The sequence below is a fragment of the Misgurnus anguillicaudatus genome, chromosome 6, assembly GCF_027580225.2.
Source record: "Misgurnus anguillicaudatus chromosome 6, ASM2758022v2, whole genome shotgun sequence".
NCBI lineage: Eukaryota > Metazoa > Chordata > Actinopteri > Cypriniformes > Cobitidae > Misgurnus > Misgurnus anguillicaudatus.
The window spans coordinates 31,807,212-31,834,974 of record NC_073342.2 but is presented as its reverse complement, the minus strand read 5'-3'; the positions used below and the strand labels follow the sequence as shown (position 1 = coordinate 31,834,974).

Below are 27,763 nucleotides of genomic sequence, written 5' to 3'. Positions count from 1 at the left end.
TTTTGCTCATTAAGAAAAAGCATCTTAATTTAAGAATTTTTTGATATTTTTACTGAAAACAAGACAAAAATACTAAGATTTTTTTTCTTGAAAATAATTTTTTGCAGTGTGAGAACTAATATTGTAAATTTACAGGAAATACTGTCTGTCATTCATAACAGCCTTTCGTTCTTACACGGTGATACTAACAAAAGTACTAACATAAATAAACCAGCTGTTAACAATTCAGAATCAAGCGCAGGAACAGAGGTTTAAAATGTAAGATGTAAATGTAAAATGTTACTTTTTGGAAATATATTTTATGTTTTAAATATACATTTACAAATATACATATACACATAAAATATACAATTAATACATGAAATATATTTCTAAAAAGTTTATTAGGCTGAGAATACAGTGGTAAGGATCTAGAGAACACGGATAGGACAGTGAGTGGACGCAGGATCTGATATGCTTCCAAGTCAAATAAAGTTTTAAAGTTTTTTTAAAAATTATACAATTTCAAGATAAGCCTTGAATACTCTGTATTTGTAAAATAATTATTTAATTTTTGCTCACTCCATCTCAAGGTATTTGTCAACATAAGGGCAACATCAACAGGAGAGATGAATGTGAAGGGTTGTGGGGGGCTCAGATTGTCTTACTGTATGTACATATGGGGGCCCCAATAAAAAGGATTGGGAACCACTGCCTTACATGAAAACAAAAACAGGGAATTATAGAACCCACTGACGCCATCTAGTGGATCCAGATCTGTATTTACACCTGCTGTCACAGAGAGGAAAGACTGAGCATTTAAACATAAATACATCTGCACATTCATTTATTTAAATGACATCACCACAGACAGAACAAACTTTTATAAGTGCCATGATTTGTCTTTATTTTAAACACCATCAATATTAAAACTTAAAAGTAACTAGTGACAGGTGATCTCACTGACAGATGATCTAGTATAGCTTGAATTATAAGTTGCTTCGGTTAACAGCATCTGAGAAATGTGTAAAGTCATTTAAATAATGATTTTCACCCCTTCTGTATTTCTAATGTTTTGCTCATGTAACAGTAAGTGATCTGTATATGAGGCTTTAGTATTCATCATTGAATGGATATTCTGGGTGCTCACTCCACCTGTAAAAAAAAAGATGACATACAAATGATGTTTAATATGAATGCAGTATAAAACTATAATAAAAACAAACCAATTCACTTACATTAGGAGCTCCACATAACGAACATTTTTGTTGAGCTTTTCAATGGCATTCATTTCTTCATCTGTGAGAGAAAAATCAAATATCTGCCAAACGTAGAAAATAAAAACCATATTGACACAAAGACAGAGACTCTGATGCTGTCATGCATGAAATAAATGCAATCGAATGACAAGTGTGAAAGTGACACACCTGGAAGTTTTCAGTTAATCGTTCAGGATTAAAGCTCTTGGGAATGACGACCACTCCTCTCTGAGCGTTAAACCTGAGAGCCACATGAGCCGAGGTTTTCTTGTATTTCTTCCCGATAGAGATCAGGACTGGGTCCTCTAATAGTGGAGGGTTTTTAAGATTCACCCTAACAATACACGTTTATATCAATATTAGATTCTGTTAAATAATATACAACTGTACTTGTACCATGCTCGTACCATAGTATTTATGTGTTCCTCAAAGAATGGTCATATATGTAAAAATGTAAAAAACAAGATGATTGGACAGGTACCAGGATGCATCTCTGGACGTCCCGAGTGGACTATATCCAACCATGATGATGTCATTCTGTCGACAGAAGTCTAGAAGTTTGGGTTGTGTGAAATATGGGTGAGATTCTACCTGCAATATTGAATGAAATCACTTTAAGTCTCAACTTAAGACATTCTTCTTTAACAAAGCATTCGCATAAAATGTCCAGTAAATGTACTTATCCCGCAATAGTTAGTTTGTCCAGAACAAAGCACTCACATAACTCATCTGGGTAATATACTTATACCGCAATAGTTAGCCTGTCTGGAACCAAGCGGATTTTAAACCACAATACTGTATAACACTTGCATTACATGCCTGACCAGCAACCACCGGCTGAACCAGTTTAATCCGCCTACTCGTTTCATATCCCTATTGTGTTTATATATATAAATATATATGTATCTCTCTTAGGGTTTTTTTCCTTCTAGGAGTTTTCCCACAGGGTTTTTCTCCTAGGGGTTTTTTTCATCCCATGGAGAGTCAGCCAACATTGGCTTACCTTAGCACACTCCTGTATACGTTACATTATTACTACGCTCGCCAACATTGGATTGACTTTCCTGTATACGTTACAATATTACTACGCTTGGTTTATTATTACTACTTGTTCGGTTTATTATTAGCCGCTGTATTCAGCTTCTTATATTATCTATCGATTTTTCGGTGTTTTCCCCTACATCTATTCATGTAAAGCTGCTTTGAAATAATAAACAATTGTGAAAAGCGCTATATAAATAAAACTGAATAAATTTTTTTTTAAAATAAATTAATTGAATACTTTATTGTATTAGTTTAATGTTATGCCCCAATCAGACCACCAGCAACTAGCAAAGCGACGCAAACTCATTTATTTCAATGGAAGCTTGCTGACATCCAGCGATTAACTTTATGCAAATGATGAGCGATTTTTCGGGTGCGATTTAGAAGCGCCTTATTGAAAGAAACGGGCAACAGACAGCGAGAAAGAATTGTGTTTATTACTTTTCAAAAGATTCCTTTGTTGTTTTTATTCTTCTCCCTGCTGAAAAAACAATAAAACCATTACAGAAAATTCGAATGGTTTCCATTAAAATACAAATAGGAACCATTAGCTTTTACCATTAAACCACTACACTGTAGTGTGTTTTGGGCAATATTCCATTATAACCAATATAATTCCCGATAAAACCAATTAAACCATTAGAATTTCTGTGATTGTGTCTATTGTTTTTTTAGCAGGGCTGACCTGTCAATCAATCATTTGAGTTTAGGGGCGGGGTCATCTGTATGACAAGAGTAACAGTTTAGACATTACCTGGTTGGAAACAGGTTTGTGCTTCAGTCCGGGTTTATTCAGAATGAGTTCAAGCTGTCTGCGGTTAAAGTTTGAGACGCCCAGAGACTTTGTCAACCCTGCGTCCTTACAGGCTTCTAATGCCTGATACATGAAAAAAAAACACAGTTTAGACATCTTCATAAAGGGGATTATTTTTAAGATGGATGATTATCTCACCTCCCATGTGGCACAAAGGTCATTCTTGTAATAAATGTACTTCCCGTTTTCATCTTTGGGGTAAAACACATCTCCTGGCTGAGACAAATATGCCTACATTTTAATATTTTACCAAACCAGGTTATGTCACCTAACATTTTTACCTAAAGCTTCTCAGACATTAGTCAACAAAAAAGCTGGAAATGAAACAATAAAACATGCAATTTTGTGGTAATGCAAAACACAATGAAAGCAGGTGTGAGGTTAGTCCGGTTTGGAGTCTCACTTTAAATGCAACTGGAAACTCAATGATGTAGAGATCCACATAGTCCAGTCCTAAAGTCTTTAGCGTTCGCTCCAATGCAGGTCTCACCAGCTCAGGAGGATGAAATGTGCACCATAACTGTTAAACACATCACACATCATGTGAGCAAAATACTTGGTTTTGAAACAGCTTTAAAAAAATTGTTATTTATTGGTCAGTATAATAGTATATTATCAGTAATAAATGATTTACTTTTAATATCATTTAGCAGAAAAGGAAATGTTATGTGTTCCATATTCTGTGGACTTTGTATTTTAATTTCCTGTTTTATTTTTTAGTCTTTTTACGCACTACTTGATTTCTGAAACAGGAAGTTAAATATAAACTAAACGTCAACATCCTGGATATAACATCAAGAAGTTTTATTAAACTTTAGACTATTAGACTTTTTTAACTCTTTCCCCACCATTGACAAGTTAACTCGTCAATTAATGCAACGTTCAGAACAGCCGCAGTAGAGGTGTCAAGCGTGAGTGATTTTAATGTTAGATCAATGTGAAGACGCGTTAATGTTTAGTGCGCTACATGTGATTCCGCCTCATTTGTGCCTCTAGTTCGCGCGAATGGCACGAATTGAGCATTGAATTTTGGCGGAAAACGCGCCGCCTTAACCAATCAGGAGCTTGCTCTAGTAGTGACGTGATTACAGGAAGCGAGCGGAGTCGCAGAAGCCCCTCCCATGGCATGAATGTCTCAATGACTAGAATTTCACGTGCGGCTTTCACACGTGAATGAAGCGAGTAAACTCAAAATGTTCAAGCGGCAAACTAGATGCGGTATACGCGAATTTGACCCTTTAAACACGACCCACAGTAATAAAAAAACACTTCCCTGCCAATGACGAGTTTTTCCGGCAATCTGTAGTTACACTATTATCCACCAGATGGCGCTCTTACCGGACTTATACAACCTCGCTGTGAATTGGATTTCTATCAGTTGTTGCAAAAATGCATTTATTTAATCTTTTTGCTTAAAATTTTGTATTTTTGAAGAAACCACCCATATTTGAGAGGTGATGAAAAGAGAACAAATGAAGATAGGATGAAACTTTTTTTTGTTTGAAAGCAGATGGCCTGTTCTTTCATTTGATATATTGTATATTTATATATTTAAAGAATAACATTTTCTGGAAGGCATTAAACTTTTGAGAAAATCATAAAATATGCTGCCGCTGGCTGGCAACTTTTTTTTTTAAAAAAACACTGGCGTGGAAATATATCAAATACATTTTTGGTGTCCCCAGAGTATGTATGTGAAGTTTGTGTGCAGTGTTTGTGTGTGTCCTTTAAAATGCAAATGAGCTGATCTCTGCATTAAATGGCAGTGCTGTGGTTGTATAGTGCAGATTAAGGAGCGTTATTATCCCATTCTGACATCACAAGGGGAGTCACATTTCAATTAGCTATTTTTTCACATGTTTGCAGAGAATGGTTTACCAAAACTTAGTTACTGGGTTGATCTTTTTCACATTTTCTAGGTTGATAGAATCACGGGGGCCCTATTATAGCACTTAAACATAGAAAAAAATCTGATTTTTATGATATGTCCCCTTTAAATATACTTTCCTGATACACTTTTGGCAACATACAGTACATAATAATGTAATCGTTCCGCATGATTTGTGCAAGAGAGAGCCCTCAAATTACCTTTCCACAGTAAAAGATCTCTTCTCTTTTGACAGATCCATCAGCTATTTTCTCTCTGATGGCCTGTCCCACCTCATGTTCATTGAGGTAAACCAGCGCACCATCAAAGTGTCTGTAACCCACGTCTAAAGCCAGTTTTACCGCCTCATAGACGCTGCCTTTAGGAGTCTGTGAGATACACACAGACATCATTGCATCTAACTTCATGTTACACCATCTATTGATAAAGCAGTGATATTGGAAATGATCTGCCATTACCCATCTATTGATCAGTCACTGCTGACTTTAATAAACTGATCATTCTCACCTTACGGTAGTCTCCGTACGTCCCCAGACCGATGATGGGCATTCGGTTCCCATCGCTCAGAGGGATGGTGTGGCTCTCCGCGCTCAGCACCGATGAACTCATGACTGATCTGATGTGGTGTAGAGTAACAGGATTGTCCCCTGTTTATCACATGAATAGGTGACCTATTTGATACCTTTGATCAAAAAACTGTTTAACTGTTTGTTGGTATAGTTTAGTCTAGTGAACAAAGTGTAAGAGAAATAAGTTTATTAACCAAACAAATATTAAAAAGCTGAATGTTTAATACTTGGTGTGACACAGCCCAATTCAAATACTGATACACACACTACACTGTGGTACCAGATGCTAAAATTTTATTTTTTTAGTGATGGGCAAAGATTAATCGCGATTAATTTTATACAAAATAAATGTGATTTTTAGCATATTATACAAGTATGTGCTGTGTGTAATTATTATTTATATATAAATACACACACATTCATGTATGTATTTAAAAAAAAACATTTACAAAACATTTATGTATATATATTTGTATTTCTATATATTCTATATTATGTATACATTTTTAAAAATAAATATATAAATCCAAAATGTATACATGCACTGCACACACATATATTTTGCAAAAATCAACTTTTATTTTGTATGCAATTAATTGCGATTAATCTTTGCCCATCATTATTTTTTTGTAAACCATTTCGACTTTGTTTTAGTATTTTTTTTCTGAAGTCAGTGGGGATAAATACAACACATTAGACAAATAAACACTTACTGTATGATGTTCAGGACTTAGGTTTTTCCAGCGGTTAGTTTCTGTTAAATAAAGAGAAGTGTTTAAGCCTCCAGCATGCTCTGTATAGCTGTAAGTGGTATCAGTTCAAAAGGTTGTGTGTTTGAACCCAGGAAACACATATACTGATCAAATGTATACCTTGTAATGCACTGTGTTGCTTTGGATAAAAACGTCTGTCAAATGCGTAAATGTAAATAGGTCCCTCCTTGAATGTAAATAAATACCTGAAGCAAACACATGCAGCAGGTAGAAGAAAGCCTGAACTTAAAACAAATACATTTTAATATCCGGGTGTAGTCAGGCAGCGATCCTCACCTCTGGCAAAGCAGGAGAAATTAAATGTCAATATGACTAAAGTTATGTATCAGTAAAGTTTTAAGACACTTCGGTTAAAGTTTAGCATTAATGTTTAAATGTCTGTCCATATTTGGTATTGCTTCCCTAAGATGAATCGCTGTATTGTTAATCCATCACTTTAAAGGAACAGTATGTAAGAAATTTATATCAATGAATCATAAAATGGCCTTGATATGTCACTAGACATTAAGAAATCATTTTTATTTTAAATACTAATGCAGTTGCAGCCCTCAACTGATGTTTATGTTGTGTATTGACCACCAGTTTTGTGATTGCAGTACCAGTTTTGGCCACAATCCTACATACTGTTCCTTTAAATAAGAGCATCTGTTAAATGTCTACATGCAAATATATATCAGCCTATAATCGGTATTGACAGGTAATAGCATTTTTCCAGACAATTTTAACTTATTAATACAAATCTAAATTACCATTTCATTATAGAAAAATGTATGCAAAATATGTGTCAAAATTTAAAGTTGACACATGGTAAAATGGTTTCATTTTAATTTTCAATGAGAGAGTAAACCCCACACAGCGTTTAACATATAATTTGCATACAAGTTGACTGAAAATCAAAACCATGAAATAAAAGAGCACATAAAATGAATTTTTTTTGTCACTATTATTTTGTGTGAGCATTAATAAAGCCTTTTAAAAAAAGTTTTGCAGGGGTTTTTATTTTGCATGTTTGTCTTTATATTTTAATATTTGTAGTGAAAATGAAATGTTGAATCATCAATTGCATTTTATTTAATGTTCAATTTTGGCACATATTTTGCTTACATATTCCTATAATGAAATAATAAGATATTCATTTGAATTTTTATAATTATTTATTTAAAATTGACTGATAAAATTCCATATCCTTTATCGATAGATGTAATTCGAAATAATCAAATAATTGTTGGTGCATCCCTAAAATATATATTTAAATAACCATAAAGGTTATGTAATAAATAATGTAATGTTTGGACTCTCTGTCTTTACTATTTTGGTGGTAAAAGTTTCTTCACCTCTGCCTGACATTGGGTCTCTCGGGTAGGTGGGGTTACATTACAGAATGCAGCCTATTAAACCCCAGCAGGAGTTGAAGTTTATGACCTCGATGTTGTCAACATGGAGAGAGAGAGAGAGAGAGAGAGAGAGAGAGAGAGAGATGGCAATGAGCCAAGGGTGTCACAGTCTATTAAAGTTAAACATTTAATGCTTACAAAATAAAATATGTCACAAGTGTAAATCCAAGAGCTGTTGGTCATGTGTTTTGTTTTGGAACGCGTTGAGTCTCTGCTGATGTCTGCTGTATTAAATTGTTTAGTCTGGACTTTTCACGCAATTAATCTGGCTCATGAAGCCGTTCACTCTGGATTGTGGTGAAATGAAACATGTGATTAAGTTTAATGAGGACTAAAGCAAAGCATCATTCAGATTGTTGAAGAAAAGCATGGTAACTAAAAGGATTATTTTAATTATTCATTATTTCATGCTCCAAAAATGATTATAAAGTTATTCATATTCTTCATGAGATCATTCAACAGCTTTTTGTGAGAACTAATAAACAAAAGTTTTAAAACACACTGATCCTGACTCTGGCACTAATATACATTACATATTGGCCATCATTAGATATTTAGTTTTTTATATAGTACACTTTTGTCAAATAATTTCTATTAAAATCATTTATATGGGCAATCAGATATCTCAAATAGTGGTTCACAAACTGGGGTCTGCGAGATGGTGGCGGCCCATACAGCAAAAAAATGCATTTCTCTGGCAATAAATATATTTTTACACTGCAAAAAATTATTTTCAAGAAAACAATTCTTAGTATTTTGGTCTGCCAATTACCAAGCCCCTAAGGTGACATTGGAGTAAAAAAATCGAAAGTTTAGTTTCATGTGCTCACGTGAAACGCAAAAACCTTCATGTGCAGAATTTTTTTTTAGTTTAGTTTCACGTGCTCGCGTGAAACTTTCGCTTTTACATGCTCGCGGGATAGTTTCACGCCAGCACGCGAAACTAAACTTTATTTAATTTTTGCTCCATGTCAGCTTAGGGGCTCGCTAGCCAATGGAGTAAGCAAAAAAAAAATCTTGAACATTTTTCTTAAACACTAAATTCAAGAAAAATTCAAGAAAAACTTGCTTCCCCTATTGGCAGATTTTTATGAGTTTTTTCAGAGTTTTATGGACAAAATCACTTATCACTTTTAGATATTTTTACTGAAAACAAGACAAAAATACTAAGATTTTTTTTTCTTGAAAATATTTTTTTGCAGTGTATATGCCAAATATATTTTGTAGAAAGTAATGCTCAATTGAATATATATTTTTAATTTGGAAATATATTTAGTTTTAACTTTCATCAACATATATTTCAAAGGCAAGCAAATACATTTTAAATTTTACATCCCATATGGCAAAAAAGTATTCTTGGGCAAAATATATTTAAAATATATGCTAAATACAATATTTATAAAGTTTATAAAATATATTTTTGAAGTTGAAAATATATTTAATTTTAATCTTTTTAACACTGCTATGTTTACAGGTTCGGAACATAAACAAAGTAGTAGGCTAAATATGAAGAGTTTGGTTCCAAAATAAATCCATTTTGACTAATCTGGGTAAAAAATGTGTTTTCTATACCAAAAAAGTGACAAGATGAAAACCACTATTTTCTGTTACAAACTTTCACATAGCATCTTTAGGTTATAATAACATAAAAAAATTCAAATGCATAATTTGATTTTCAAACATTTATGTTTTTTTTTTCTCAAAATGCTATACATCTATTGAATATATATAAATGTGCATTCATGCTTGCCATGTTATATTAATTTAGCTGACTACTGGTATACACTGATAAAAACATTAATTGCATTAATCAAAACACTTTTTCATAATAATAACACTGTCATTGTTGCTGTATAGGACGTCATCGCTAAACTTTTTTGACAGCGATCAGCTGTATAATGTTTTGGTCCTGCTCGATTTTCGTTGACCTCGCATAAAATAATGTAAAGTTTTTCATAAGATCCTCTGAGGTCAATGTGTTAGCATGACAGAATCTTGATGCTGTTGGGAGAACAAGCAACAGCCGACATTATTAGATTTTGATGCTTTTCCGCCGCAGAAAACCACCACAGGTTTATCAATGCCATCAAAGTTTTATTTTGTTTTTGTTTATTTGTTGATCATGTACAAGATGGGGAAAACTAGGATTTTGTGTCTATTCAACGCGCCGCCATTGTCGTTTGCAGTGCGTGGAATGGTGCGCTGTGATTTGTTGAGCGGATTTATTGCATTCTGCAGAAAAGGAGGACTGGCGTTTATCGCGTTTTAGGAAAAAACTGAGAAAAGATGACATAATAACATGGCGGATATCGGATTTTGCGTAAAATGAAGAATTCACTTTTTAATATTGACTTGATACAATACTGATTTTGGCGGTAACCCATTAAAAAAAGGCGTTCATCACGTTTTGGAACCAAACTCTTATTATTTAATATTTTCATATTTTGTAAATGTATTTTTTTATATTTTGAAATATATTTTAAAAAATTGCCATATAGGGGGCCTCCCCAGTTTTATGATATTTTATAAAATACATTAATTTATCTTATATATTCTGTGTAATTAAAATTCTAATTTTAAGTTTTACATTGTTTTGTCATAAATTTTCTTTAGGGGGGCCCCACGCCGACAAAGTTTGAGATATCAGTAATAAATTTGGATATTAAAAGCACACTTCTCTAGATAATTTGTGATTGTGAATGAATTTGTTTGTTAACTTCAGACAGGCAGTATAATCTCTAGCAAAGTGAGAAAACATCAAACCGTGGTTTCCGTGGCCTCTGTCTGAGGGGGTCTGTGCTTGATTGCGGCCCACCGCTGTGTGACACAGATAAGACAGGACGCAACCATTCCACTTCAAAAGAGCACCGGAGACCGCCTGCAAGATTACAGTCATTCAGGATGACCTCTGCTGGGGTAATTTACTTCTGAAAGCCACAGCTTGACTCGCTGGTTCTCGTTAAACTCTTGAGAGAGAAATAAAGATAGCAAAGTGTTTGTCTGTCCTGTGTGCATAAACTGGACTTGAGTGGAGTTTAAGTTAAACAGACGCTGAATCTGGTCTGCATTATAGAAGCCTGTATAAGGTCACGTTTGTTCATACACACAGAAGACAAATGCACAAATATTTAAAGATTTGTGGCCAACTATAGTTTTTCAAAGCTAAAGTACAATGCAGAAATACTAAACGAAGAGCAAATAAATGTATATAATAAAAATACTTGAGAGTATTTTGTGAAGTATTAGACATGCATCACTAGTGTTCACCTCAAGTGTGTGACAAATATAGTTTATTGAGGGTAGATGTTGCGTAAGCGTTTCTTAAAGGTATTTCATCTCGTACACCTGGAAAAAATAAAGCAGTTTCATATTAAAGGAGAAGAATATGAAGGGTTCCCACACCTTATTAACTTCAAATTCAATTAACTTTCAAGGACTTTCCAGGTGCAATACCCTCAAATTCAAGGACTAAATGTGGGGACTCAAGTGTTACATCGTCTTACCTTTTAAGATACATTGTTACAGTTCCCTTACAAGGGAACTCGCGCTGCGTCACTGCGGTGACACTTTGGGGACACCTCCAGGGGTAAGTGCGTCTGAATGTGTATATCAAATTCAACCAATGGTGAGGCTTAACTACAAAGACAGGGTGACGCGAGAGCCAGGAAGTATATCGCTATCTGAAATACTGACAAAGACGGCTTTACAGGGACGCAGGAAGTATGACAAGAGAGACGCAGCGTCTCGTTCCCTTCTCAGGGAACAACAGTTACATACGTAACCCGAGACATTTTTATTTGTCAAACATGCAAAAAAGCATGTATGTGCTTAAAAAGTCTAGAATTTTTATGATTATTATCCTATACTACACAGAAAATAATATGGATTTTTTTCCAGAAAATGTCTTGCATAAAATAGATTTAAGCACTTTCAATGATGTGCATCTATGCATGTATATTTTTAAAAACTTAAATTATTTCCCCCAGATTCACAAACTTTCAATGATTTCAAGGACCCGTGGGAACCCTGAATATGATAGCGTATATTACCATAACTATACAAAACACATTAGAAACAACCTTGCACAACATTCAACACACCAGAGAGTTTTCCTCAAATAATGCAAATATTAGGTGGTTGTATTAACACTTGCAATTAGCATTAAAATCACCTAAAGCACCAAAAAATCTTTGTGTCATTTGTTTAAATGGTGAGATACATTGAGTCGTATTGTGTACAGTATGTGTGTGTGTGTTTCTTCAGTTGTGAACATGTGGTTTTGATTATTGACTGCTCTCTGCCCAGAGGGAACGACTGAATGAAGCTCCAGACTCCAAACTGTTTATTATGTCGTCTGGCAATTATTTTACTTATGCTTGCTAATTTCAGGAAATTAGATTTGTGTGTGACACACATGTGTGTGTTGTACTGTAGTGTGTGTGTGTGCTATAAAAGCAGACTCAGGGCTCTTGTCCCAGGCACTGTTGTCCTCATCTGATGTATGGCTTACGTATTGGGCTGTTTTAACCATTAAAATGTTATCCTGGAGTTTACAGTTGCAATTTGTAACTTTTTTGGTTAATATGAACAGAAATCAGTTATTGTTCAAGTACATCAGGGTAAGTTCAAAAGTGATTCAACCTTGTCCTTGACGTTGATTCAACTGTAAATGAGTTAACTGTATGATTTTAATGATTGTTCATATCCCAAATGCTTTACAATACAACAAATATACAAATTGTAACACTGTAAAATATCATCATCCAACCAGAATTTTAATGGAACAACGCTGAAATAGAGACATTAAGCCATTTCATGCCTCAATTGGGGACGACGTGTTTCCCACGTCTGTGAAGGTTTGGTGAAATGAAACCATTGGTTGACCACAGAGACATCTGGAAAGAGCCAATCAAAGCAAATCAGTCAAAGTTTCAACAGTCTGAATGATTGCAAAATATCCTCTATAGAGTAAATGACGGGTGAAATGCATTCTTAAAATTTCAGAGGACAAAATGTCTCACCAACAATTTGTAGAAATATTTCATATGTCTGCAGATGGTATGACCCTGCTGAAAAAAAAAACAATAAAACCATTACAGAAAATTCTAATGGTTTACCAACAGGAACCATTAGCTTTTACCATTAAAACCACTACACTGAAGTGTGTTTTGGGCCATATTCCAACCAATACATAGAACCAATAAAACCAATAAAATTTCTGTGATGGTGTCTATTATTTTTTTTTTAGCAGGGGATAGTTATCCCGTCTAGATGTGACCATGAAGAAAACCAAATCCTCTGATGTTATAATAGTGATATATTTTAATTATAATCTGTCTTTTTAATCAAGTTCATCTCCAGCCTAGAAGACATCTGATAAAGTGATCTGATTTGAATAAACAGATATAAAATCTGACTAGAGAACATTTGCACAAGATTTTTTATTTGGCAAAACCAAATTACTAAATTAGAAAAAAAAATAATTTCTAAAATCAGAAGTTTTATGTACGCACGAGCTTTCAATAAAGTGATAAACGTCACTTCCTGTCAACCACTCAGCGATTACTAACGCAATAACAACCAGCTAAAACAGATGAACATCATGTCTGGCGGGTTTTTGTGAGTATTACTGAAGCAAAACCATAAAAATCCCAAATTCTCTTTAATTTCCTGTGTCATTTTAACTTGGTTTGTTTAAGATGAAGTAACTAAATTATGATTGAATTGTATGATTTTTATTCGGCAAATTATACGTTTGGACAAACCTTGAAGATTAATCCGCCTGCAAAAGTTTTAAAATAAGAGATAAAATCCCACTGTTCTTTGAGGGCGCGACTGCGCGTCAGTAGTTTGCCCCGCCCACCCAGGCACGCGGCCGGCAGACGCACGGAACGCGCAGCGAAGACGCGCTCATTAAAGCTCTGACAGTCACACAGCTTCAGTCTTTTCTCATTTCTCCAGGGTTTCTCTTCACAGAAAGTCTCAGTACATTGATCTCTGGATAAATGGATGTGTATGTGATAGTGCTGTTCTGTCTGTGCGGCGTCCTGCAGGCTCAAGGTGAGATCTTCATCATCATCATCAGTTCTGCTCGTTAAATGCTTTCTTCAAGGAATTTCACAAACAGTATCTATTGAATGAAATAAAATAATGTAGTCTGCTATTACATAACATTTTTCACATCTAAACTGTGAAGTGTCTGTCTGTGAGTTATTTTTTTAAAAGTTAAAATAGTTTAAACTAGAGATAAAACAAAAGATAGTATAGTACAGTATAGTATAGTTGTATATTATTATATAATGCCAAAGTAGTTACATAGTTAGTGTATAATAGAGAAAAAGTGACTGACTATATATTATTTGAATCGTTTGCAGAATAAAAGTTTTTGTTTACATCATATTTGTAGGTCTACTGTGTATAATAATTATATATATGTATATACACATGCAATTTTTTCGTAACTATACACATGCGTGTGTGTGCATTTTTTATATAAAGAATTATTATACACGTTATGCAGCACTACTATATTACATTATTTTTTATTTTAGTAAATAATTTGACAGACTGATCTTTTAATGAAAGTGTATAATATGGTATGGTTTTTCATAGTCTAATATTTTAGATTCTAGCATTTTATTTACTGATTTTCCTCTTAAAAAAGTGTACTGTATAATATGGTATGGATTTCAGTATGTTTTACTTTAGTAAATAAAGTGATAGAGCTGTGATCTGAAAACTGTGATAAATAGTGGGGGCGGGGTAAATAATGATGAGGGTTTGCAGCAGCCAATGAGATTCAATGAGAAACAGCCCAGGACATGTGGATAGCCTCACATACAGTACAATGCTCATGCTGACCTGGGATCAGTCGATCACTTCATTTATCAGTTTGATCAATGTTTTAATGAAGAGAAAGTCATTGGGTCATGGGGAGGTGGGCAGCACCCCACTGCTTTTTTGACGCCCCGGCTTGGGGTCACCAAAGCGAAGGACTGGTGGGATTGAATGACCCACTATCACTGTTTGTTTGTGAGGGGGGTCTCAGGTGAGGTAAACCAAAAGGTAAAGAGTCAAAAATAGGGGGTCAGAGGACTAAAGTTTTTCTTCACACATTTATGTTATTCCCACTGTCATCACACAAATCATTTATAGTGACAAAGTGTATTTATTTAAACAGCACCTGTATGGTAACACATGGGTGATGTTTTTAGCTGTTTATGGGCCTTGACTCATCTAGCTTGAATTTCATGTGTGGGATTCTCTTCTTAATTTGAGATATAGTAAACTATCCCAGAATTTGATTATCTTAAAAGTGTTTTTGCTTTTTATTATACCTTAATTACAGCATATGATGATAGTGCACTAGATATAATATTGAGACCAGAGTGGCAAATGTGGGAAAACAATGACAATTTAGATTACTACTGCAGAGCCTTCCTGTGCGATTATACCAAATGCAAATTAAGCAAATAAATTGCACTATTTGTGCGTAGTTGGACGCTTGAACGTTTTGAGCTAATTTGCTTTATTTGCACATAAAATTTGCACCATTCCCACGTGAAATTTGCGTCATGTGTGAAATTAACGTCATTTGCACATAAAATTCGTGCCATTCCCGCATGAAATTTGCATCATTATGTGTGAAATTAACGTCATTTGCACATAAAATTTGCGCCATTCCCGCATGAAGTTTGCGTCATTACGTGTGAAATTTACGTCATTTGCACATAAAATTTGCGCCATTCCCGCGTGAAATTTGCATCATTATGTGTGAAATTAACGTTATTTGCACATAAAATTTGCGCCATTCCCGCGTGAAATTTGCATTATTATGTGTGAAAATAACGTCATTTGTACATAAAATTCGTGCCATTCCCGCATGAAATTTGCATCATTATGTGTGAAATTAACGTCATTTGCACATAAAATTTGCGCCATTCCCGCATGAAGTTTGCGTCATTACGTGTGAAATTTACGTCATTTGCACATAAAATTTGCGCCATTCCCGCATGAAATTTGCATCATTACGTGTGAAATTTACGTCCTCTGCACATAAAATTTGCACCATTCCTGTGTGAAATTTATGTCATTACATATGAAATTTACGTCATTTGCACATAAAATTTGCTCCATTCCTGCATGAAGTTTGTGTCATTATGTGTGAAATTTACGTCATTTGCACATAAAATTTGCGCCATTCCCGCATGAAGTTTGTGTCATTATGTGTGAAATTTCCGTCATTTGCACATAAAATTTGCGCCATTCCCGCGTGAAATTTGCGTCATTACGTGTGAAATTTACGTCCTCTGCACATAAAATTTGCACCATTCCTGTGTGAAATTTATGTCATTACATATGAAATTTACGTCATTTGCACATAAAATTTGCTCCATTCCTGCATGAAGTTTGTGTCATTATGTGTGAAATTTACGTCATTTGCACATAAAATTTGCTCCATTCCTGCATGAAGTTTGTGTCATTATGTGTGAAATTTACGTCATTTGCACATAAAATTTGCGCCATTCTCGCATGAAGTTTGCGTCATTAGGTGTGAAATTTACGTCATTTGCACATAAAATTTGCGCCATTCCCGCATGAAATTTGCGTCATTACGTGTGAAATTTACGTCCTTTGCACATAAAATTTGCACCATTCCTGTGTGAAATTTATGTCATTACATATGAAATTTACGTCATTTGCACATAAAATTTGCTCCATTCCTGCATGAAATTTGCGTCATTATGTGTGAAATTAACGTCATTTGCACATAAAATTCGTGCCATTCCCGCGTGAAATTTGCGTCATTACGTGTGAAATTTACGTCATTTGCACATAAAATTTACGTCCTTTGCACATAAAATTTGCACCATTCCTGTGTGAAATTTATGTTATTACATATGAAATTTACGTCATTTGCACATAAAATTTGCTCCATTCCTGCATGAAGTTTGTGTCATTATGTGTGAAATTTACGTCATTTGCACATAAAATTTGCTCCATTCCTGCATGAAGTTTGTGTCATTATGTGTGAAATTTACGTCATTTGCACATAAAATTTGCGCCATTCTCGCATGAAGTTTGCGTCATTAGGTGTGAAATTTACGTCATTTGCACATAAAATTTGCGCCATTCCCGCATGAAATTTGCGTCATTACGTGTGAAATTTACGTCCTTTGCACATAAAATTTGCACCATTCCTGTGTGAAATTTATGTCATTACATATGAAATTTACGTCATTTGCACATAAAATTTGCTCCATTCCTGCATGAAGTTTGTGTCATTATGTGTGAAATTTACGTCATTTGCACATAAAATTTGCGCCATTCCCGCATGAAATTTGCGTCATTATGTGTGAAATTAACGTCATTTGCACATAAAATTCGTGCCATTCCCGCGTGAAATTTGCATCATTTGCGCATGAAATTCGCATCATTCAAAATTTAGATGCGAATACACTCAATTTGTCAGCTTTAGCTCACTTGTAGTCTCTATATGTGTATATGTATATCTCAAATTAAGTAACAATTGTCCGACCACCTCACTTACTTTCTTCCAAACAAGATCTTTTTTATTACTGTTTTTATAAAAGTACGAAAATGTGTCTTACAGCTCTACGTCGTAATCACGTCACTACCAGAGCAAGCTCCTGATTGGTTAACACGGCGCAAATATCCACCAAGTTTAAAAAAATCAGATTCCCGCGATATGCGCGTCAAACGCCCAAAACGCTAAATTCGTGCGGCATCATTTACGCAAGGATGTCTATAGCGTTTTTGCATTGATTTCACATGTATATCACTTGCGCTTAACGCTTCATTCGCGTCTGATATAAAGGCACAATAAGGTCAACTACAAGAGAAAGAGGGTTTTAGATAGACTCTCTGTTTTGTTAAAATAAGACTAATGTGGCAATAATGTGAGCAAAAACAAGTTTGTGCAGCTGAAAATATTTGTGTTCTGGTACACCGCTGCCTGGTGTGAAGTTTGGCAAGGATTTGGTGAGAGTTCTGGTATTTTGGCAGATTCCTCTCACAGTTTAAAAGGCTCTAGCAGTCTCAGACAAAACACAGATTCATGCCCTGTAATACTTAAGAATCAGTGTTTATTTTTTAGATATAAAGACATCTGAAATTTTAGTTTTACTGTCTTTTAGAGAATTAGTTCTCTTAGTTGCACTAATCTATCATTCTTAATTAAAGATTAAAGATAAAATTGTGGAGTAATCACATCATATATAATCCATTTGGCATTTCAGTCTCTGTGCCTGAAGAAGAGACTTCCAGAAAGACTCGTCTGCCAAAGATATTTCATGTTTTGGCAGAATAAGGAAACCACAGCGAAATTAATGATCTGTTTGATCCAGTTGAGTCCAGTTGTGTTGGAAATGTTGGAGTGTTGTGCTCTTTAATCTTTGGGGAGAGAGACAGACGTGTTTAACACAGATGACACATCATCCACCAGACACTAAACATTCATTATCATGAGTGGAAAAATGCGGGTGAAATAAATAAACAAGATGTATTCAATGTTTCTAAAGCAAAGCATGAGATGATGACTTTTAATTATTGATTTGGTGTGATTGAATCTAACAGTGACTGCTTTGAGGTGATAAAAAATCAATCAATCAATAAGACAAAGACCAAGCGTAGTCCAGCCGAGCTGGATAGAAAGTTTCTGTAAATTATGCATTTCTATAACTTATTTAAATAAGATCAGATTGCCGTGTGATATTTAAACCAGGTTCTCGTCCTGATTTCATGCATTAATAAAATCGAAAAAAATATTGATATTCACCTTAAATTTTACCAACATTTCTCACATCTTACACCAGTACACTCTAAAAAAACAAACGGTGCTATATAGCACCAAAACTGTTGATCCGAATCGCAACCACAAAAGAACCGTTTCCAGCGCCACACAGCACCGGCGAAGCACCTGTGCAGCACCTGTGTAGAACCATAAAGGGGCCATATAGCACCACTATAGCACCACATTTGGTTCTACATAGCACTATATGGTTCTACACAGGTGCTTCACCGGTGCTATATGGCACTAAAAACGGTTCTTCTATGATTACGAGCAAAGAACCACTTTTGGTGCTATATAGCACCGTTTGTTTTTAGAGTGTAGATAATGAACGAAACCCTTTGAGAAGTAGAGAAATGCGGTCAGGATTGAGCTTTACTGCAGGGACTTTTATCATGAACTCCATCAGCAGCACGTCTCATCTCTTCTCCATTAGCCTTTAATGAAACACATGTTTGCTTATCTGATTCTGACTCTTCTGTCTTAATCTCTTTCGTCGTATTTTAAGGGTTTCTGTGGAACCCATTTACATTGTTAAACATTTGGCCAACGCTTTTATTGAGAGCAACTATAGTTTAAGCTCTACATTATCTTGGGATTGAAGCCACAACTTTTGGCGCTGCCAAAACAATGCTCTACCGGCTGAGATACTGTATGTTTTGTTTTAAAGGGCACATATTATGCAAAATCCACTTTGGAGATCTGTGTTTGCAGTTTGCGAACACAACAACCCTAGAATAAAAAATCCCTGTTGGACCAAAGCATTGTCATTAGACATGCTGTTTCGATACTCTTGTTAATGTGACATCACACAAACAAAGCCCCGCCCACAGCCATTGACTGAGGTTAACTTTACCCAAAAGCTTTTTTAAATGTTTGCTAGCACATAATAGCGTTAATTTGGCTAAAATACAATTGTTTCAGACTGTATTCAGAAAGCATCTGTCTGTCTGTTGGGAAGGGAGTGAGGAGCTGTAGCTCGTTTGCATTTACCGTATTTTTCGGTCTATAAGCCGTGTTTTTTTTTCATATCTTGGCTGGTGCTGCGTCTTACAATCAGGTGCGCCTTGTAAGTCAGTATGAATTAATTTTGACATTTATGAGGCAAGAGACATCATTACCGTCTACAGCCGCCAGAGTCCGCTATATGCTGCTCCTGTATTTATGTAATTCAATGGATTCAGTGATGTTGAATTACGAGTATGCAAAATTCACGCTAGTTAGCTTGTTCGGTTAATTTAGCCTATTTAAAAGAATAGTCTACTCATTTTCAATATAAAACTATGTTATTACCTTAACTAAGAATTGTTGATACATCCCTCTGTCATCTGTGTGCGTGCACGTAAGCGCTGGAGCACGCTGCGACGCTTCGATAGCATTTAGCTTAGCCCCATTCATTCAATGGTACCAATCAGAGATAAAGTTAAAAGTGACCAAACACCTCAACGTTTTCCCTATTTAAGACGAGTAGTTATACGAGCAAGTTTGGTGGTACAAGAAGGGGAGCGGACTTTTCAGGCGAGTCGAAGTACTCCCAAAAGTGCTATTACGCCATACAATATAGTTCCTCTTTTAAATCCGCTTAGAAAAGCGCTACGTTTTATTTTGTACCACCAAACTTGCTCGTATAACTACTCGTCTTAAATAGGAAAAACGTTGATGTGTTTGGTCACTTCTAACTTTATCTCTAAATGGTACCATTGAATGAATGGGGCTAAGCTAAATGCTATCGAAGTGTCGCAGCGCGCTCCAGCGCTTACGTGCACGCACACAGATGATAGAGGGATGTATCAACAATTCTTAGTTAAGGTAATAACATAGTTTAATATTGAAAATGAGTAGACTATTCCTTTAACCAGGTAAGTTCTGTATGTTATGGTTTATCGTTTAAATAACTGATAATATTACTTTAACGTACAGACATCTATTCAGCCTGCTGTTCTGTCTGCTATTGTTTAGTTGAATAACTTGCCTTTCCACATTAAATGTCTGTTCTTCGGCTTGGATTTTGTTAAATAATTTTCTAAATAAATGCGATGTATAGTCCACTGTGACTTTTATATGTTATTTCGTCTTAATGACGCATTTTTGAATGATGCGGCTTATACTCCCGTGCGGCTTATAGTCTGGAAAGTAAGGTAAAGGTATTAAAACTGCGCTTTTTTGTTCCCACCCAATTTTTGGGCATTTTGGACATACTATAATAAATGATCTGTGGGATATTTTTAGCTGAAACTTCACAGACACATACTGGGCACACCTGAGACTTATATTACATCTTGCAAAAAAAGGGCATAATATTGACCCTTTGAAGGTGCGGTGAATCAGCCGTTGTTATTGTTTTAGATTGTTTGAGGTTTCCTTATGATGTTCGCACGGTTTTTACATTCAAAAACATCAAAAGCAATAAGTAATTTGTACCCTGGTTTTGAGGCTGGCTCAAGAAACGCTCTGTTTTGATGGGCGGGCCGCATTAAAGACTTTGAAGTAAACAGTTTTGCGTTGTAAACTAGCTTTCAACTACTCCGTCATTACAGTACATGTGGAGAATTGTTTTTGGCAGCTGGAGGGATTAACTCAATTATGTTCGAGCCACAAAAGGTTTCAAGCGCAAGAGATGATGCACATAAACGTACTTTTTGCACTGTATAAAATTACACTGTAAAAAAAAAGTAACAATTACAGTAATACTGTCAGCTGGTTTGCCAGTAACTTACTGTAGATTTTACATTTATGTTATTTACTGGCAACACACTCAAAAAACAAAAATGATTCAAGCCCTTCTTAGAAATGACACATTAAAATTGGGTTCAATTAATTTTAAATACCTCATTAAGAGCAATAAGTATATATATTTAATTAGTCTAACACAAAATGAATATGTACTATAATTTATTGATTTCTTTAATTGCGTTAACACAATTAGTTTGAGTTTGGGTTCTGGAAAAAGAATTTCCCAGCATGCTTTGCATGCAACTGCTTTTGGAGAGTCATTTTTTTAATTAAGTGATATTTTATGCATTTTTAGGTAAAGAGAAAGACTTAATAGTGTTTAATGCCCATTTATCTTATTGATTTAGAAGCGTTTGTGTTATATTTTTTCAAATTGTTTGGTCATCGTGCAGAAGAGTGGCGCTTGTGGTTAGGTTGTGGATGTGACATATTTCTCTCAATGAGCACTGTGTTAATGCCTGTTTGGAGATCAGTCTCTTCTCACATGCTTATCCAAAGTATCATATGTTATTATTATTAGCATGCTAACATGTGCCTATGTTAATTAGTATGATATACAAATGTTTTATATAAAATAACAGAATTGAGTTATTCAAACTACGTTAAATCAAGTTCTTCAGACTACACTAAATTGAGTTGAGGCAACTAATTGAGTATTGCCATTTACTTTAAATTGAGTTGGACTAACTCAATATATATTTTATTGTGTAAAGCAGTTTTTTATGAGTTAAGGGTACACATTCATATTGGATGGAAATCCTGCCCACAATTTTATTGAGTTAATCCAATGATTCATTTTTTTTGAGTGCAGTTTGTTTAAAGTTAAATGAACCTGAAACATTTTCAGTCTTTATCTTCTACAGTAAGTTACAGGCAACCAGCTACATGATTACAGCAACATTTTTACAGTGTAGCAATTGCCAAAATAAGGCAAATTTACGAGATAAAAATTACACAGCATTGCTAGTCTTGTGTTTTATCTGCTAACACTGCAGGTCATGGTAATGAAAATAACATCAACGTGACATTAACAAGCTGCTGTAATGGACGAAGGGTTGATTCTGCTTGAACAAACAATTGAAATGTTTAGGTTTCTTAGTCATTGTGTAGTCTGAATTGTTATATGACTGGAATCATCAGGCAGGGCAGGTCACAGCAAATCTGGGGCTGATGAAGAACTTTGATATGGAAATCTAGTCGGGCTGTGTTGGTGATGGTGGAATAACTTCTTTGTGAGCTCTTAAATAAAGTCTGTTGTTATTTCAGTTGCATCTCCATCACTAAGATTAAAGGATATTAAAGGTCACCTAATATGGGAATTTTTGTATATAATTTTAATGGTATATATTGGTCTCAGGTGCCCCAGAATGTGCCTGTGAAGTCTCATGTCCAAATACCCTATAGATGATTTATTATACTAGTTTTGGGTTTGCAGGAAAAGTGCTGTTTTTGTCTCTTTTGTCCCTCCACGTTTTCTGTTATCTGTACTGAAAACACACCACTTTTAACAACACAATCACCTTTATTGTTCATAATGAAGGTATTGCAATGCATTATGTAAGGATAGAAATGATGACCTCACTGTGGTGTTTGAATGGTTGTGGGCAGGGCCTGTACAAAGTGATGTCATTTTTTCATGCAGAAACTTGCCCCATGAGACTGTCGAGGATTTTTAAAAGGAGTGGGCAGATCATTACAGGGTGGTTGTGCACAAACACAGGCGACACACAATCACAAAGGTGACCTTTAATTTTAACTTCGCAGAGCTCTTATGCATCTCTGATTTGTCTCCTTTAAAGACAACCCTATAGCTCTTTTCACACAGAGATTACAGAAAAATACACGGAAAATGTGCCCAGGATTTTTTTAATTTTTGGTTCATTCACAATGTTTACTATGTTTACATGCACAAAATTTTGTCAATACGACTGAATTTAATACGATTGAAGGTTATGACGATACAGTTTACATGCACCCTTAACATTGCAAATCTGATTTAAATGTTCGTTTACATGTACATTATATAGAATCTGAACCGAACGTCTGCGCAAGCACACAGCCAGGGTTGCCAGATTTGCGTATCAAAACCATCCGAATGGACATTCAAAACTAGCCCAAAAGCATCCCAATGACTATTCACATCCCAAATAACTATAACTGCGCAACAAAATAATTTCATCTTTAACCCGCAGAAAAAAACAACTGGTGGAAACAGTTTAAACAGTAGCCCAAATCTGAACTTGAAAAAAAACAGAGGACATGCCAACGTCACGCTGCGGACAACATCTATCATCAAGTTCACGCTTAAAAAAAAGTTTACGCTTTATCTCTGGATTAAAGTCAAGGCTGAGTTGGAGAACATTGATATAGGTAATGAAAACACTTTTTTTAAAAGGCACAACGCTATTTTATTACTTAAGTAGCCTAATGTTTTAAAAGTACACATAAACGCTGCAGAATGTAGTACATCGCGTGTACAGCGCGTGATCCCATTAACGTTAACTTAGTGATGCGTGATGCTATTGTGTGTTTCTTAGACAGAATCATGTAATATAAGGTAATTATAATACGTGAACTTGAGCACAAATGTTATGCGCATGTACACAATGTATTTTTGCATCCGATTGAGAAAATCATGCATACTTTTCTCCTGTGGATCAGATCACAGATCGGAGTACACCACCTCCTTCAATACGATCCAAATTTGCATCCGATCATCCTCAATCATATTGATTAAGGTGTTTACATAAAGGCTTTTCAATACGATTGAGCCATCAATACGATTACAAAATGATTTTTTGGTTGCATGTAAACGTACTGCCAGTGATTTTCCGGAATCTGTTTGTGCATTCACACATATGCCGTAAAGATCCCGTTAAGACATGTGACGTATTTAAACTCCTGCACTCGGTAGTTTATTTCCACAGCGCCTAAAGTTTACTTATTATCTGTGATTTTTCTCTCTCATATGCATTTTAGTTTATGATAAGATTATAAGGAGTGCTTGATGTGCTGTTCTGTCATGCTCGTGAATGATCACAGCTTCAGCGCTGATAGTGATGAGCTCTCTGATCTCTTAAATCCCTGTGTCGAAGAGCTAAACCATAACTTCTGGTTGCGATGACACGCGCATCCTCACTACGGCAAGCCCCTTACGGCATTGTTTCTGCATTTTTTGCTTACAGAGAATGCTTTTCGTGTGTGATACGGGATTGCTACTAGGTCCTCTTTCCGGGATCGATCCCAGAACATTTACTGCACCGTTTGTGTTCACACAGAAGCCTTTCTGACAATTTTAAGGGAAATTTCTGGGATCAAAGTGGTTTATTAATCTCACATGTGTGTTTATAAAAGTCTATCGGATTTGCCAGAACAGTTTTGAGAAGTCTTTTAAATCATAATGTTTTAATTTCTCCAGAGACAACAGATCCGATCTCACTGGATGACTGTTGTAAAGATGGTAAGGACAGAGGCCAGGAGTCTCAGGACTGCACGGGTCTGCCGCTCATCTCAGAGTCCATCACCTGCAGGTCAGCTTCATCTCAGATCTTTCCTGCAAAAACACTTTGAAACAAAACTCATTTACAAAAGCAGCAAGCGTGGACGCTGATTATTAGATCTCAAAAGCAGAGCGTTTTGCTCCATTGAGCTCTTGGGTGTGAAATGTGCTTGCTTTAGCCTTCTGAGGGATCCAGTATGAGTTTAAATGAAAGTGTAAATAACAGAATGGTTTGGGTGTTTTGGTGGTGGGGGATTCGGCAGAAATGAGGAGTATTACCAAATCCAGGAAATTCCTCTGAGGTGAAACTTTAGTCAGACGGAGAAGTAAGAGGGGCCAATAACAGGAAATCTGCAGATTATTTCAGACAGCTAAAAGGGGAAAAACAAGTCCAGGGAATCGACAGGAGAAATTACAGCAGTCAAATGTCTGTTCCCTTAAAAGGCTCTTCGGAGATGGACGGCAACCGCAGACCCGTTGTTGATTGTAAAAGTAGGAGTTTCTCTGATCTGTCAAACAGTGAGCATCTTACCGTAAACTCGGCCTCTTGCGTCAGCGCTGTGGTACAACACGAACCAGAGCCAAACAGTGACGTCCTTTAGTCAAAAGAGAGGCTTTTCTTGCTTTTTAACATCTGGTCTGCACTTTAAATGTGCCAAGAAGCAGATATAAAGAGTACTGAAGTCTTTAAAATTAACCCTTAAATTGGAAAATGAGCCTTTATTTGACATCCATTCGTTTATGTAACTCATTTATCTGATGCTTTTATTAAAGTCATGGCATGAAAATCTAACTGTTTCCATGTTTAAATGCTATAATCAGGGCTCAAAATTAACTTTTTTATTTGGTAGCACTGGTGCTCCCAACTTTAAAGAGTTAGGAGCACCAGCAAAAATTTAGGCGCACCCATCCAAAAATTAAAAAGCACCCCAACTACAATGTATGTGTTAATAGATTTATTTTATTAAAAATAAAACACCACAACTGGGCTTTACACATCCTATGGCCAGCATTTAAAATTTGGTCTTCTATTTTTTTTTTTTTTGCTGCATAGTTTCCTAAAATAATACCCAAATGCTGTTGAAATAGTATAGCAGCAATAAAAATTTAACAATTACAGGTAACATGATTAAGATTACAATAGAAAACCAAGCAAACACGTAAAACACTGATTAATTGCGACATTACAAAAGTGACCCTAATATAGAAGGCTAATATATATTGGTATTGATAACTGCATTACCAGGATGCTAGTACTACTAAATAGGCAATATTTAAAAAATACAACAAAAACATACCATCAGCATTGTCGTGTTCCACATCAACATGGACCACAAGGATGTTTGTCGGATGTCCATTCACCAGCGCATGCGCACATACACTATCAAACACTCTTTGACAGACAGGTCGGTGTCTCCATCAATAATAAACACATTTGTCATGACACTTCTTGTGGCTTTGGCACTTTCACCATGTTTAAGCAATGTTTTGATTCCCCCACCAACGCCATTTTACGCCAGGATTTACAGTAAACGCAGTAAGTTACATCAAGCCATTTTCATAGCGAAGACACTCGAAATCTTTAAGCCACTCTCTCTGAAAAGTTTAACGTCAAGTCTTATTTTCCGGTGGTGGAGTCGCATTTGAATCCGGATCGTCGTCATTAATTACAGTAGTAACATTGGCTGTAGTCGGCTCGTTCTCGTCATGCTCGCGGTTCGTCGTCTTTTCACATTTTCACGCTTCACATACAAACGTAGCACGGCAACAAGGAATGATTGACGCTCATTTTAGCCAATCTGCGGTCTTCATTAAACACAAGAACTTAATGGTGAAATTTGATTGGTTATGAAACGTTGGAGAGAACACTGAACCTGGGACAGCAGCATGCAGCATCACAGTCTAAATCAAAGTAGCATCACAACAAATTGGGCAGTCGCACAAATGCTCCCAAATATATTTTAAGGTCGCACAGATTAAATTTCGGTCGCATATGCGACCAAAATAGTAGCAATTTCGAGCCCTGTATAATTGGGTCCCCAGTGTTTCTATAAACTTAGAAAACGTGGAAAAGAAAAACCTTTGTTTTAGTAAACCATTCTCTGCAAGCATGTGAAAAATTAGGTAATTTTGATTGCACCTGTTTTCTGATGTAGGTATAGCAAGTCTTATTATAATAATACCGCCCCTTAATCTGCACTATCCAACCACAGCACTGACATTTAGTAAAGCGAGAGAGCGAGAGAGGGAGAGCATGCAAGAGAGAGAGAGCGAGAGAGAGAGAGAGCGAGACAGAGAGAAAGAGAGAGAGAGAGAGAGAAATAATTGACAGCACAATTGAGTTTAAATTTCAAGAAACTTCCATTATGGCGATCAGTGTTTGCATTTCATCAGCTCAATACATTTTAAAGGACACACCCCAAAATGGCACATTTTTGCTAACACCTACAAATTTTACAAATTTAACATGTTATATTAAATCATCTGTGCGGTATTTTAAGCACACCAAAGATTTATTTGACATCATAAAAAAATATCATAATATGACCCCTTTAAAAACTAGATTGCCAGGGTGTTTCTACTGTATGACATCTAAGATGTTGTTTTTAAAGTGTCTGGGTGGTTGCTTATGCATTGCATCCAGTTTATAATGCTACACTATACACACATTGAGACTAAAATAAAATACTTTCTCTACGATACGAGCAGTAGTAGTAGTGATGCTTGACTTGTGTACTTCTGTATTATAGGATAGCTCAGGAGCAATGTTGTGCTGCAGTTCTTGAGGACAACAGCTGTACCACCGGCATCAATATGGCAAAGGACCAGGGAAGCTGTGACGCCCTTTTATCCAGCAGTACCTGCGAAACAAAGACGGCTAAGATGTGTTGTGAGAATGCAAAGAGTGATGAACGCAAAACGTACTTCAACACTTAAGTCATACTGAGGCTATCTTTACACAACATTGATGTAGGTAAAACCAAAAAGTGTACGTACACAC

At 35.7% G+C, this 27,763-nt stretch overlaps 2 protein-coding genes across 6 annotated transcripts in view; one reads left to right on the top strand and one right to left on the bottom strand.

The window, feature by feature from the left end:
* Positions 1–874: 874 nt before the first annotated feature.
* LOC129433865 (aldo-keto reductase family 1 member D1) lies at positions 875–6,411 on the bottom strand. Of its 3 annotated transcripts, none has more exons than XM_055192568.2 (10): positions 6,267–6,411; positions 5,492–5,631; positions 5,185–5,352; positions 3,500–3,616; positions 3,235–3,312; positions 3,037–3,159; positions 1,720–1,829; positions 1,407–1,572; positions 1,218–1,300; positions 875–1,134 (listed from the first exon to the last, which is right to left on the bottom strand). In XM_055192568.2, exons 2-10 carry the CDS (start codon positions 5,591–5,593, stop codon positions 1,092–1,094), a joined length of 990 nt encoding a protein of 329 aa, XP_055048543.2. In that variant the 5' UTR covers positions 5,594–5,631; positions 6,267–6,411; the 3' UTR covers positions 875–1,091. The 3 variants fall into 3 exon arrangements, with proteins under 3 accessions (XP_055048543.2, XP_055048547.2, XP_055048546.2); XM_055192572.2 differs by having other exon boundaries at positions 1,218–1,278; XM_055192571.2 differs by having other exon boundaries at positions 5,492–5,600; positions 6,267–6,380.
* Positions 6,412–13,594: 7,183 nt separating this feature from the next.
* The window catches only part of fbln1 (fibulin 1), a 49,906-nt gene continuing 35,737 nt past the window's right edge, over positions 13,595–27,763 (top strand). The window contains exons 1-3 of one of the 3 annotated variants that reach the window (XM_073869031.1): positions 13,595–13,780; positions 24,682–24,793; positions 27,513–27,657. In XM_073869031.1, coding sequence (XP_073725132.1) covers positions 13,726–13,780; positions 24,682–24,793; positions 27,513–27,657 — 312 coding nt within the window. In that variant the 5' untranslated portion in view covers positions 13,595–13,725. The remainder of the gene's footprint in view (positions 13,781–24,681; positions 24,794–27,512; positions 27,658–27,763) is intronic. The other 2 variants (XM_073869030.1, XM_073869029.1) reach the window with 2 other exon arrangements.

Coding starts and splice junctions, on each gene's coding strand:
- LOC129433865 (XM_055192568.2), bottom strand. CDS start 5,593: ATGAGTTCATCGGTGCTGAGCGCGGAGAGCCACACCATCCCTCTGAGC. Junction 5,353..5,491: donor CGTACGGAGACTACCGTAAG/GTGAGAATGATC, acceptor TGTATCTCACAG/ACTCCTAAAGGCAGCGTCTA. Junction 1,830..3,036: donor ACAAACCTGTTTCCAACCAG/GTAATGTCTAAA, acceptor TCAATATTGCAG/GTAGAATCTCACCCATATTT.